Genomic DNA, 14,608 nt, shown 5'->3' with positions numbered 1-14,608 from the left:
TGTATAGAGGTTTACAAACGAACTCTTTTATCTAGTGCCAACTTTTCCTGTCTCCTGCCTCTTGGTTTTAAAAAGTGCAGGTCTGTTCCCAACACTTCGAGTTACAGTGCGGGTCCCACCTGTACCAAGCAGGGTCCCTGCTCAGCGGCTGCCACGCGGCTCTCGCTGCTGCCCGGCGCCTCAGCCCGGGCAGAGGGAAGGCTGCCAGTCCCACAAGGAAGCCAGGAAGGACACAGCTCTTGAGGGCTGGTAAAAAATAAAATATTATTGAAACTGAAAATAATTTAGACTTTATTCTAAAGAAATGTCAATTAACAGTGTTAAAACATAGCGATACACAGTTTTCTTAGGCAATACAATGACACGAGACATTCTTGAGGGAAAGCCTAGAGACTGTAGCGAAGCCCTACATGTATCAGCAGAACAGGTACCTACTGGCCAACAGCCCTCTTGTCTCTATATACAGCCTGGCAAGGCAAGTCAGACTTCACCACCTCTGAGTGCTCACATACTGGTTTTATTCTTAACCATGAAGTTTTTCATGGAATAGGTGAAGAGCTGTATTTGTGCAGCATATTTGTGTGGACCTTACAGCCCCTACGTGAGTCTGCCGTCCACCCTCCCTCGCACACGGAGCGATACCCCCAGTTTGCTTGCCTACAGTGAGCCAGCGCTCCCAGTGCTGGAGAAACTGGTCACAGCCCAGTTCCCATCCCTGGCCTGCCAACTGACCACCCCTGATTTGGAAGGTGAGGGGGGAAGGTTGGTCTCTGAAGCCCACAGTCCCTGAGGGCCTCCTCCGAATGTACCCAACGGGCTGCTGCCATCCAGCCTCGGGAGCTGCCCCAAAGTCAACCAGCTTAACCTGCTGGGACCAGTGGACATGACTGTCACGCCATCAGGCTCAAACTGGTGTCTCCACTGGTACAAGCTCCATAAAATTATGTTGACTGTGAACATTTGACTTCCAATTTAGTATCTCCTCTGTAGGTAATAGAAATACATCAAAAAAGAAACATGGTAGAAAGTGCAAAACCGACAAGTTCCTCTGGAACCATTTCTATTTATTGGGTGGCTGGTGGTGTTTGGTGAGCCGGCATTAGTTTAGTCCTTAGCAAATGACGGGTGGTATATGTTTTAAGAAAGCGTTGGTTCCTCAGCTAGCTAGTGCTTGAGAATAAGCCCACTTGCATAATTTCTGTCTTGACCACAGGCTGCAGTAGAAGCGGTGTTTTAAGGAGACTGCTAGTAACCCTTACAGAACAAAACAAGCCACTGGAAGAAGAACGCCTGCAAAAATGGAGTGAGTTTTTGCTGTCCTGCTTCTAAGCTGTGTTCCCGTTGTGATTTTTGAGATGTTTCCTCTCCACCGGCAGGCACGGCCGTCTGCAGGGCTGCAAGGAACACGCCTGGCTCGCAGGGAGGCGGACGGGCAAAGCTGAGGCATTTCTGTAACAGCAGAGTAAGCAGCTGAGATGTGCTGGGTGTAAGTATGAGAATGGCTATAAATATTATTCATCTTGAACAAATTACAAATAAACAAAAGGAAGGAATCAATACAGTGTTTCTATATGCATAAACAGCCATCTACTTTAAAACAGTGTGCATCTGTTGGCCTCTGTATAATCAGTGTAGGTTCCTTACTTGCTTAAGCTATGGAAGATTTTGTGTGCTGTTAAAGAATTCTCTTAATTTTTGCTGACTGTTCCAATGAAAAATTCACTCGACACCCCTCCTTCTGGAGCCCACGTGTGGGCAGTCCCTCCCCGGAGATTTTTGAAAACCTGACTGCACCAGGTCCTGAACAACCCAATCAAACATGGAAGTTAGCTTGCTTTGGGCGGAAGGTTGGACTCGATGGTCTCCAGCAGTCCTTTCCAACTCAGTTTTTCCCATGATTCTGCAATTACAACATGATGCTGCCTGGCCATCAGATTAAGGGTTTAGCTTTCTGCCACAATTGGGTGAACACTGGATATGTCTGTCTTTGCAGAGTTCCTCTGGGAGGATGCCCTTGCCTTCTGGCAGGCGTTGCCTCTGTTATAATGGCAGTTCTCAACCCAGGCATGCCTGAAAGCGGGGGAGATGGACTGCAGAGCGTGACTCTGGGCTGCACTCCTTCGCCGGCACACACACAGCAACGACTTCAACTCAGATCTGAAGCTCTCGTTCAGCCAACAGTAAATGAAGGGGTTGTAGCAAGTGCTGCTCATGGCAAACCAGTGAAAAGCAAAGTACAGAGCATTGCTGCTGTGGATGGCCCTACAGGAGATCAACACCACGTAGCAGTTCAGGGGGAACCAGCACACTGCAAACACAATCACCACCACCATCAGCATCTTCAGCGTCATCTTCTTTTTCCGTTGATGGGCATAGTATTGCTCCATGGTGAGGTCCCCAATGGCATTTCTCAGCCAGAGCTTCTTGGCCACCATGGTGTATGTGATGGAGATCACAAGCAAGGGCAGGACATACAAGAGAACAAAAGTAGTCAAGTCCAAATACTTCCAGAAAAGATCAGCAGGAGGAGGGAAGCTGGGGAGGCAGACCATTCGTATTGTTCTGTTCCTGAAGATCAAAGAGAGAAGGAACTGTCAATTCCACTACCAGATGCACACAACACCTGGAGGACAAACATCTCAGACGTTCTTACAAGTTTCAGTAAAGGTACAGATAGCAGAAGTCATTCAGTAACATGGGCAAGTGCCACTTTCAGTGGAAAATTTTGCTTTAAGTTTGACCTTTGGTCCCAGTGAAGGTATTTTAAACACATCTCCAGGAAAAGAAAAAAACAATCCTTATTGACGTCCGCGCCCTCTAAGGACGAAGAGCACCTCTCTTCTGCGCCTGCCTCAAACTACAGGGCTGAATCTCTGAGCCAAAATCAACTAACCAGCCAGCCTGAAAGCAATTCCATTGATTTTCATTGTCCTTTTGTGAGAAACACAAAGAGAAGGAAGACTTATCTGTTTCACCATACTTTCTTTTTTAATAACACAGATGGAGAGATGCGTGCCTTAGAATCTGTGGGACTTTGATTAAGCTGCATATGTCATGTGAAAAAAGCACTGTGTAAACATCTTACCCGATATAAAATCTTGTCAAAGTCTGATAAATGGCATGAGGCAGTGAGAAGCAGCTGGCCATAACCCAGATGATAATGATGCAAATCCCTCCTTTCACCATGGACATGCGCGGCTTGAGAGGGTGCATGATAACCTGCAGAGAACAACCAATCCTGAGGATTTACAACGTCCTCAATTGATAAAAACGAGCTGCAAGCTTTAGAAAAAAAAGAATGCATCTTTGCTTTATCCACGTCCAGGAGCAAGCATTTCATGCTGATCATTGAGTAAGAAGCAAACAGCATGTGTGCTCTGCAGGACAGCGAGGAATACTCAGCATGGATATGTTAAGCGTGGCACAAGTTGAAAGCCAAGAGGCTGCTCAGGCTTGTACTATAGGGAGTGCAAAGAGGCTCCTAATTACTGCAGACAAGGTCTCCAATGCAGATGGCAGCCATGGTGCTCACAACATTTGGCACTTGGTGGACTTGCAAGACAGAGTGACAAGATGCCCGAGAACCACGGTTGAATGTAATCTTTGGCTAACGTAGCACTAACAAACTTGAAGGCTGATCTCTTCTACCTCCACAGCTTACCCCGTGCAGTGCTGGCTACAGCGTGGTGTAGTCCAGTGTGTTTGCTAAGGAGGGCTACTTTACTTTTCTATGATTCTATTGTAGATGAGGCACTTAGGGACATGGTTTAGTGGACATGGTGTGTTGGGTTGACGGTTGGACACAATGATCTTAGAGGTCTTTTCCAACCTGTATGATTCTATGATTCTATGATTTTATCTGACAACGTCTTGGTCATTCTTTCAGCCTCACACTGCAGTTTGAAGCGCTGCAGCAGCTCTGCATCCCTCCCGCATTAAAAGGCAGAGAGGAGAGACTCATTTTACAGGACTTCGGAGAGTATAAGGGCTGGAAAATGCAGAGTTGTGCAAGTATTAGGTGTTACTGCTGGCCCAGTGCCCTGAGCAGAGAAACACACTCAGTGTCACCCATCAGCGTGGCTTCAGAGATCATGATGGCTAGATATCTGTTGAGCTACGTGCACTATGGATGATTATATTAGGCAATGAAACGATAATTAAAAATAGAACTATCATGTCATCCAAATGATCTCTTGGCTGATGAAGCCTTTGGTATTTTATGCATGTCTTTTCTAGTCTCATTATAAATATCGACTTAATCGAGCTTCTACAACTCTCCTGGAGCATCTGTCTGCTCTGGTACCTCTCAGGACTAGCAATATTTTTAGAGGCAAGTGTTGATTTCGCTTTGCTCAGTGACATCTCCTTATTTCTATTTTTATCTCCTTGGGCCATACTAGCTAACTCCAGTTCTGAGGAACCTACTCCACTGAATTTAAAGGCAGGAATTGTGTTTGCCCTTAATTAAACAAACACTTGTTGATACCTAGCCATGCTTTGCAATCAACCCAGCATCTACTGATAAAAATCAATCATTATCAAAATGCTTTGCTTTCAGGAGCTGCAATGTTGCACATAGAATGGGCAGACTACCAAACTTTTTGTGGTAAAAAAGACAGAAATGGATGATCTATACTCTGGCAGTCACTGTAATTTTCTGACACCAGGTGGAGCACATCCCAGACGATCAGAGTGGAATCCGTTACCGTTTTGAACTGCATCTAGCCATGTCATTTATCATGTGAGTTTGCTTTTCAGTAACAACCGTTTCTGTGACTCCAGCACTGCAAGAAAAATACATGGTCTGCCGAGAGCGCACCTTGTAGGATCTGCTCTGCCAGTGCACAGCATTTATCAACTTAAGCAAAATTACGAACTGTATTATACTTCAAGGAAAGCCTTCGGTTTGCTATCATTGCTTGACCCGTAAGGTTTTCTTAGTTGGTATTTGCCAAAAAAGTATTGGCGCAGGGGCAGGAGATGAAAATTTCTCATCTTGAACTGAAAGTGCGAACACAGTTCTCACTACCTCCAGTCTTAGGCATCCCAAAATAATGGGGCAAGCCTAAAAATCGTAAGACTCTTCATAAATAAATGCTGAGAAAATGCATTGGCTTGCTGGTGTTTGAACTTCGGCATACATTCCCGCCATGCCTTCAGGACTGTACTCCAGAGAGCGGCTGGGGTGGGCAGGGACCCCCGCAGACCGTCTAGTCCAGCTCGCTGGGCAAAGCAGGGCCAGCCAGAGCAGCCTCCCTGGACTGTTTCTGGTTGGGTTCTGAGCATCTCCGAGGACAGAGAGTCCACAGCCTCTCTGGGCAGCCTGTCCCGGTGTTTGATCACCCTCGCTGTAAAGAAAGTGGGGGTTTTGTCCACTGCCATGAAAGCTAGAGTTCTCCCTTCCATTCCTTGATTCCCAAGACAGTGCAGGTTTCCAGATACTGGGATTTGAAGGGGAAAAAACTATGTATTTAGCGCCTTATTTTCGAGCAAACATAGGGGTGATGTACGTTGCATACCTGATGCCGATCCAGAGCGATGGCAGCAAGGGTCAGCACAGACACATGAACAGAGCAGTACTGAACAAAGCGGCTCACGTGGCACATCAGCTTTCCAAAAACCCAGGTACTGCTTACAAACCGCACCTGCAGAACAGACAGAATTGGATTAAAACAGTGTGATCTGAAGAGCAGCAAATAGGCTTCCCCGGAGTATGGTAAGGAAGAAATGCTTTAATACAGTTTCCTTATGCTTTGTAGATGCATTATACTCAGTTTTTCTGGGGAAAGAGTGACTATGCAAGAGGCCTTAAAACAGAGGTGAGATTTATTATACTGCACAAGCAAATCTGCCCGAGTAGCGGTCTGCGTATGTGTGTCTGGGTGTGCATGCGTACATGTGTACGTGTAACACGGTCCTTCTGGAAAACGTAAAGAAATCTTAGCTCAACTCCTTGGCGAGGCTGGTAGCTTGCCTCCTTAACGTCCGTTACTGTCAAAACATTTGAATTCGTGGATGCTGAAAGTTGCGTGGGTTCAAAACTTAGTGAGACAAATTCATGGAAGAAAAAGTCATTGGGGGCATTGAAATAGCGGGGTGACACCTCTGAGCTAGGACTGCCTGTCTGGGGCGCACCCCCCGCCCTGGGGGTCTGCGGCTGCAGCCGCCCGCCGGGCGGGAGGCGGAGCCGGGCGGCAGCCGAGCTCCACGCCCGACGCTCCCCATCGCGTTGTGCCAGATCCATCAACAGCAATTTCGGAGGTCTCGGTTAAGTTACAGGGAGAGGAAAATGTTACCCTCCAGTTGGAACAGCGACCCGCGCTTCACAGGCTGGTTGCCTTCCCCGTTGATCTGACCTCTGCGGGTTCGGGAGCCGTCTCCACCTGGGCATGAAATCCAGCCGCTCTCGGGGAGGGCAGGGGGGCAGGGGGGCTCAAAGCTCCCGAGACTGCCCGGCATTTCCTATGAGTTCCCAGAGAGGTGTTACTTATTGTGGCTTTTCTGCAGAGGAGATTATTCCAAATAATGGTTGTCGTCTCACTCCCTTGTTATTCCTGACTGCACAATATTTATTCCAAATGAATGTAACTTACTCTGGAAGCAATTAAGCTAATTTGAAATAAAGCACGTTTACTACAAAACGTCTATCCACACAGAAAATTAGTCAAGACTAGCTAATCTGTTTGCAATTAATTTAATAATTTCCCCATAGAGACAACTCTAGCAGTAATGACTCTGTCACTGAAACCGTAGCAATTTGCTGTTTCTTTGAAGTTGATGTAAAACTGTTTCCTAAAAGAGATTACAGTTATTTAATTACTTGTGCCTAATGTGTGACTGTTGTGCAAACACACAAGAGGGCACTATCCTTTCCCTGAACAGGTCAAGGGATGCAAATCCCATCAGAGCAAGGCAGAGAAATCCCACCAAAGAAACAGGATCAATTTAAGAAAAGGTGGATTCAAACTGGTAATTCAGGAACGGCTTTTGGAAGGCAGACCACCACTACGGGCAGCGCACGACTGCAGCTCGTCCAGCAGGCAGAGGAGAGGGGGGAGAGCCAAAAAGCCACCCTGCGGATTACCTGTTACCGGCCCATTCCCGAGACGTATTCACAGCTCTGACAGGCACACAGACCCCAGAAAACACGGACCAGCCGGATGCTCACCAGCGTGAAGGGGGTGTTCAAAGTGGTGATCATCACATCGGCAACGGCCAGGTTGACGATGAAGAGGCTGGTGGCGGAGTGCATCCTTTTGTTCTTGACCACCACGTGGCACACCAGGGTGTTGCCGAAGAGCGAGATGCAGATGATCACGGAGTAGGCTACTATCAGCAGCGCCTTCACCGTCCGGCTCTGGGACTCGCCCTCGTACTTGGTCCCGCTGTCAAAGTCCCCCAGGTCCTCCAGGTCCAAATCGCTGTGGAAGAAGGATTGGTTAGGGAAGCCGTACAGTGCAGAGAAGAAGTTGGTCGTGTTGTGATTCTCCGCCCTCCAGAAGGGCTTGGAGATGTACTGCAAAGGGAACCACGTGTGCCTGCTCATGGCTCGGGAAGCAAAGCTCCAGCGCTGCCCCTGTCCCCGGGCAGCTGCGCGTTCCTCTCTGCCTTCCTTCCTGGCAGCTCAGGTGCTAAAGTCGGCGGTTGCAGGAGGAAACACACATGCTTGCATTTTAAAAATCTGCCCCGTGGTTGCAAACTACATAAAAGAGTTGATAAATGGGTCCTTCCTCCTGTGCTGATTACACGTCAGCTTTGCTCCAGGGACTCTCCAGCTGCTGTTCTTTTTCAGACCCGTATGTCTTATATACAGAAGCTGATTCAGATGCTGAAATATCAGAGATCCCCAAACACTTTCTCTCTGCACCTAGAGAGAAATCCTAGTGAATATTTCCTTTTGGGCACTGTTCTGCTTCTCTCCCACAACTTCTCCTTGGAAATCTGCTTTATTGGTTTTCCACATAGTCCTTCATCCGTCAGATCTCTGTTTCCCAAGAGTTTTCAGAGCTTGTCAGAATCAAAGCAGCAAGAACAGCCTTTCCCTTTTCTTTCCATCCTCAAAGTATCTCTGAGCTATACACTGAAGCAGCTTTGCTCGGAGGCTGAGTGGTCCCTGCTTTCCCTGTGATATACACAGCCTGCCAGATGACACACCGCATATGAAATAGCCAATAGTGTATCTTTTCCTAGTTTATCCTGAGGTATTGCAGCCCCACACTTAGACGATGGGAGAGTCTGACATGCAGATCTAGCAGAGCAGCAAAATACAGAGAGAGTGGATGTGCCCTGATCTTCCCTGTCTCGTCTCTCCTCCTCCTCCTTTCTGGGGACCCAGCACAACAGCACGTGGGGTGAAGCATCTTTACTAATTCGCAGCATCTTTATTTCTCTCCATGCCAGAATTTTAGCAGAGAACATCCAAGGATTTCTGCCTCCAGAGAGCTCCCAGCTTTGTGCCTGGCATTGTCCCCTTCTTGCTCTCCCGGGGCACGGAGGACGGCGTAAAAAGTGAAATGCAACCTGAAAATGGGAACAGAAGTTTCAGGGTGCTGCTGGGTGTCCAGGGAGACTCCTGCCACAGCTCGGCCCTCGGTGCACGGAGCCAGGAGCTGGGGGAGAGCAGGAGCAAACAGCAGCAACACGGGTGGAAATCCCTTCTCTTCTCCTTCCTTCCTTTGCAGACACAGTCATTTGCAGAGCAGCCTCAGGCTCCAAGCTCAGAGACTCAGATGCGAAGAGCCTTTCTGCGCTGCCTTCCTGCAGTGAGCCCCCGCGCCCCGGGCTGGGGGCGCAGAGGGGGCTGAGCGGGGAGCAGGCAGGTTTTCGTCCGGGATTGGAGACAAAAGTCAACTTCTCGGTTTTGACAGGCTCAGCACCCCGGCATTCATTTGGCAACACAGAATGCCTTTTGCCGTAAGTGTTTTTGTCATATGTGTCTTCAGAGAAGTCACCAGGCTTCTCTGCCCTTCCTCAGCATCCCCAGACCCCTTTTTCCCCTGGCCCACAGCCGGCCCATGCCTGCACCCTGCCCCGGGGCTGAGCCAGGGCACGAACCGGCAAGCGGGCGGTTTCACCTTTTTCTTCATAGTTTCTGTTGTGGAAGGATACCAATCAACTCAGTCAGGATTTTATTTGGAGGATGGTAAATCATGGATACATCGCTTACAGCTGTAAAGGTGGAGGGCGGCGGCACGCACAAGATCCGAAGCAGGGCTCTTGCTACCAAGGGAGAAACAGCAACCATTTCCCTGCACGTGTTTTCTGGAGACGCAGGCTATCAGAAATTGCTGCCGATGGCTCGGTGGTGAATGCCACCATGTGTATATATGTATATATACACACACACACACGTACGGCGGCAGACGCAGCTGGCTCCAGGGTGGGCGAGCACCCATGGGCACCTCCGCAGTGGCATTACAGAGGCTGTGGAAACAGGCGGGGCTTCATCCTCGAGCTCCTTCGCTGTGTGGTTACGACGTGCCCATTTGCCAGCGTTCCCTTTCATTTCTTTGTCGTGCGTGAGAAGGACGACTTGGCAGAACAGCATTTAGATGCACATGCATAAACCCGCTGGTTGTGGAATGCCCCGTGTGCCAACGGCGAGCTATTCTCATACTACAGCGTTCTTTGCAGAACGGATTTATTCTGTCGAAGGTTCAAAAGCTTAAGCAATCACATGCTGGTTTGCTGCAGTTATTATCCACTCACCAACATTCTGAGCTGCTTCTAGCAGACTTCAGTGTTTGTCACACATCCATTTGAATTGCGCAGAGTCAACCTTTGTTTCTATAGAAGATTTTTGGCTTTCTCACTACTTGAGTCAAAAATTTTTGGAATTTTTCATTTTCATGAAATTATTTAGCATTTTCATTTTTTGGTGCTTTTTGTGTCAAAAAGAAATGTCAAATTGCTGAAATTTCAATTGAGTTGAAGATTCATTTTCTGAATAGATCTAATGTAGACTGAGCGTTGATAAGGGCCAAAGAAATCGGAGCTCTACTATAAAAACTCAGATCCTTGTTTGGTCAGTAGTCTAGCAAATCTAAATACCAAAGAACCAAAGCACTTGCATTAAAAAAAATAAAATACATACATTTGACAGTTTGAGAGGTAAAACAAGGAAAGGTCTGAACTTCTCGGTTAAAATTTTCCAACGCTACCACCAGATGCAAGTCACACAACATGTTGTCAGCACACGTAATCCGACTCAATTCCTGGCCCTGATCTTGTAATCTACCTGGGAGCTGACACGGGCATTTTTTAAATATAAACTTGCATCTCGCCAGTGCAGCTAACCAGTCTGTCAGGAGAGTAGGTGGCTCTGGATCTGTAAGCTCGTAGGGATTTCATCCTGCTTGGGAGCATTAAAACACCAGATTATGAACATTTTCACAGGTCATCGCTACGGTTCTTTTTAGACGGTGTTTTGCTTGCTCTTCACCTTCCTCGCTCAGTGAAGTCTCTGATGACCGGTAACACGGGACAGCATGATCTTTCGGACAAAAGCACAGACTGCGTTGCCTTTGCTCAGGGCGGCCAAGTCGGCTGTCAGGGACGAGTCAATGGACTTCCAGGGTTCATGGTATCTTCCCCGTACTTGCCTGCAGGGACTTGTCCTGTCTGACAAAGATGAGTCTGGTAATTCAGCAGTCACTTTCATTGTACGGTATGTAAAAGCACCCAGAGTCAAGACTGCTCACTCTTGCACCTTAATTTAAGATAAGTTTAAAGAAGTGGCTTCTAAAGACATGATTCATCTTCATAACTGGCCAGTACTTAATGATAAGCCCAATCATGATAGTAATGGAGCCTGTATCCCCAGGCTGTCTTACCGCAGTCTTAGTAGTATACGTATTAGAATGCTTGTCCCTGTCTGCTCCCATGAAGATGTAAAGAAAATGCTTTCATTACTGGAGTATTGAGCTTGCAAAGCTGAATAAAATTGATCCTACAGCTCCCTGCAGATTATTATATTTCATATTTATGAGGCATGTAAAGACATCATAAGAGGGCATAAGAAATACTGAGAATACAAGGCCATTACATTAAACATTTTCCTAATGCAAAAGTTCCCATCACACTCCAAAGGTGTATTTTTCAGCTTCTTGTCTGCGTCTCTATCCGTCCTTCTCCGAGCTCCGTTGCTGGTGCCGAGCACGGGCCTCCCACACCAGCGGGGAAAGGTCGTGAGAGCAGCTCGAGAAAAAGCTGCTGCTTGAAGCTGCTCCCGCTTTTGAGCCATTTCTGCTGCAGAACATGCAATGGAGATCCACAGGGCAACCCACAGAGAAACCGGCTGTGCCTCCAAGAGCACCCTCTGTCCTCCCAAGCAAGGGTCCCCCAGGGATCGTGCCGCAGAGAGGAGGGAGCACACAAATTGTGGCAAAACCTAAAAAAAGGTCTTCTGGTGCAATAATGAGATTTCTGGCTTGAAGAAGAAAATGTCTGTGCTTCGCCATTCAGAGTTGAAAGCAGCTAGAGTAGACGGGAAGTTTCAGTGCTTGAGCCTTGTCCAGAGGGACAGAATTCAACAGCTGAAATTCCCAAGCCTAAATGAGGAAAAATTCATTCAGTGTGCCTGTTGCATCAGGCAGCTCTTCGAAAGATTCCTGTTCCCTAGAGAAGCTAATAGTTTACACTTTTCTGTTTTAAATACAGGTTTGATAAATAACAGAAACAATGAGAGCTATATATCAACCCGTAGATTTTTTTTCTTTCCCTCAAAAGGTGTGTTATAAATAAGAGTTTGGACAGTCCTCAAAAATCATGATCCAGGAACTTTTTCTTTTATTAATACTTGCTTTAATGCACTGAGGACATTGTATTCCTCTTCATTTGCAATGACTAGTACTGCTTTTGTGACTCAGAAAATGTGGGATGAACAGGCACAGAAATCTTGCAGGACATTTCATGGACTTGATAAGACTTAATAAATAAACCACGTTTAGCAATAATGGACCGAATACCCCAGTAATAAATTAAATAAAGCAGCTCTGCAATTCAGACAGATGCTTACAATTCAAAATCACAAATATATTTCACTTAGGGGCTGTTTACCGTGCAGAGCAGCTTCGATGTCTCGGCAATAGTAAAGCCTACAGGAGACTGCGTCTGAAGGCAGGGGAAGGCAGGTGAGCTTTGCCACCTCCAGACCTGCCGAGCAGCAGCATCCCGCTGTGGTGCCCGCGCGAGGAGCGCCGGGAGGGACCGCAGCCGGCCGAGAGCCTGCGCCAGCGCCCGCCCAGAGCAGCCCCACGGGCATGGCTGCAACTGGCACCACAGGCAGAAGCAATACTCCAAAGGGCATTTACTCTGAAAGGCATTCAGAGCCCTTTTTCACCACGAGGGCGTTCTGGGGTGTAAGGACACAAAAGCTTTGGGGAACGCTTTTCTGTGCAGGTACACCAAGGTTTGGCTCCTGGGGAGGAAAAGATCTGCTCGGCCCACAGCAGTTGGCAACACGAGTTTTATCGGTGGGTTCCTTCATCCCCACTAACATTATTCACCATGGGCTTTCTCTTGCATTCCCCTCTCGATATGAGAGCCTTTGCAGATATCATACAGCTTTTACAAAACGTTTTAATTTACTGAGAGCAGACTTTCAGGCAAAATCATAAAACTTGCCTGAAATAATAACAGCTGCTAACATTTAAATTAGAAACGTTCCCTGACAACTAATTCCTTCTATATCTGCTTGATTGCAGTAAAATTGATGGGTGTGTTTGGTGCAGATAAGGTTTATTTAGGGAGTCTAGCAAGTCGCAGTTTGATCTTCGCATTGTGAACACTTAAATGATTCAGTGCAGCCCGAAAACGGGAGCCCTTTCTGCTAAGTGCAGCACCCGTATCTCTTGTCAAAGTGACTAAAGTCAGACCCAGACAGGATCCCTGCAGGTGTGACCTGCAAATGATTACACATCCTGACGTCCGCAGATCTGTCTCAGCGTCCAATTAATGCCATGTTTAATGACGTGGATGCTGAACTAAAGCTCTTCAATCATTTAGCATTGGCCAAGGGAGCTGCTGGCAGTGCCTCTGGCTTGCAGGAGTACAGACAGGCAGCCTGGAGCTGGGGCTGTGGAGGAGATGGGCTCCGTCCGCCCAGGCAGAGGAGGCTGCCCTGGAGAAGCGCGGCCTGATGAGCAACGTCAGAAAGGCTGGTGGAGAGGTGCTCCCCAGAAGGGAAAGGCTGGTGGAGAGGTGCTCCCCAGAAGGGAAAGGGTAGAACCACGGAGGGGGATGGAGAGCACTGAGCTGCAGGGCTGCTGTTGCCTGTGGTAACACACCGTTACCCGCTGCCAGCGTTACACCCAGCACCATCGAGGACCTGCTAAGAATCAAGTAAGTGTTGCAGGTGAACGGCTTTGTTCTCCGGCACCAGCAATCTGCGGTAAAGAACAGTGGCTTTTGGTAGGCAACCCCTTACAGTATTTCTTCTTTGTTTCAGGTTCTTTCAGCCCCCACTCTCAGAGTGAAAGGTATGTTTTGGTCATTGTTTTTACCAATTCTCCCTTAAATACGCTGAAATAAACGGCTGTCCTCCCGCTTCCCTTTTCACGCTCCGGCGCTCAGGGTCACTCTCTGCCTTCAGCACGACCCAGGCACGACACGAGAAGTTCACAGGCAGGGACAGTCCATCGGTATTGGCCTACAATCAAAGTTTGGATGTCTGCAAAATCGAGGAAAATTATTTAAGACAGTTGAGCCCTTTGGGCCTTCACTTCTGAGGGAGCTACTAGGAGGTAAAGCCCTGTATCTCTCCCAGTAACCTACTCTTCCTACTATGGGATTCTCGAACAGGAGAAGCCAAATCCTAGCTCAGCACGTGAGTGCACAAACTCCTTTCCCGAAATCCTCACGCCCGTTTACTCCCTCCAGGAGACCCAGCAAACCACTTGGGAAAAAGACCCTCCAGGGGTCTTGCTGCAGAACTTACTGCAGAACACCCCTACCCAGGAGCTCGCGCCGAGCCACTGCAAATCTGCTGCAAAACTTTCTTCCCAGCTAACAGGGCTGTCAGGGAGGCGGATTAATTTCTTTGCACTACCTTTAAAGGCACGTGAAATTGCCAGTTCCTGCTGTTGCCAGGCTTGCCAATGGTTTTAGATGGGGAAGAGTCCATTGTTAAGAGAACGCATTACACGGAATGAGCTCCGAAGGAAAGACAAACCCTATTCCAGCCAATTATCTTGCATTACATTACGTCCTCGCTCGCACCCGGCTGAATGTGCTCAGGCCGAGCTCCCAGAAAGGATGAAGCACTCCTTTTCTATACATTTGCATCTGCTCTCCCACCAGGTTTTGCCTCCACGTTGCTGAGAATTACAATGCGCAATGCTCCAAATGCTCGTAATTGTGCCCAGGGGCCAATTTCAGCCTACAAATCCGGCGTGTCACTTGGAGAGGTCACCATTTTCCCTTTGCTCCGAATCAGAGACATGGTGCAGGCTGCCAGCTCTGCTGGGAGCACAGACAGCGGCTTCAGCAGGGGCGGTTTGCTTGGCGCTTGGGGTGGTCCGGGGGCCGGCGGCCGCCCTCGCCCAGCCAGCACCGCAGCGGTGCTGCCGCTGCCCCAGCACCTGCAGCCCCTCTGCTAGAGCAAGGCTGC

At 48.2% G+C, this 14,608-nt stretch overlaps 1 protein-coding gene across 1 annotated transcript; it reads right to left on the bottom strand.

Annotated features, from left to right (window-relative positions):
• Positions 1–315: 315 nt before the first annotated feature.
• LOC142087487 (G-protein coupled receptor 83-like) lies at positions 316–8,645 on the bottom strand. The gene is made up of 4 exons (XM_075161789.1): positions 7,169–8,645; positions 5,520–5,645; positions 3,086–3,219; positions 316–2,568 (listed from the first exon to the last, which is right to left on the bottom strand). Exons 1-4 carry the CDS (start codon positions 7,544–7,546, stop codon positions 1,944–1,946), a joined length of 1,263 nt encoding a protein of 420 aa, XP_075017890.1. The 5' UTR covers positions 7,547–8,645; the 3' UTR covers positions 316–1,943.
• Between the last annotated feature and the right edge of the window lie 5,963 nt (positions 8,646–14,608).

The sequence above is a fragment of the Calonectris borealis genome, chromosome 13 (assembly GCF_964195595.1).
Source record: "Calonectris borealis chromosome 13, bCalBor7.hap1.2, whole genome shotgun sequence".
Lineage (NCBI taxonomy): Eukaryota > Metazoa > Chordata > Aves > Procellariiformes > Procellariidae > Calonectris > Calonectris borealis.
Note: the sequence above shows the minus strand (reverse complement) of the source record. Positions and strands in the feature narration are given on the sequence as shown.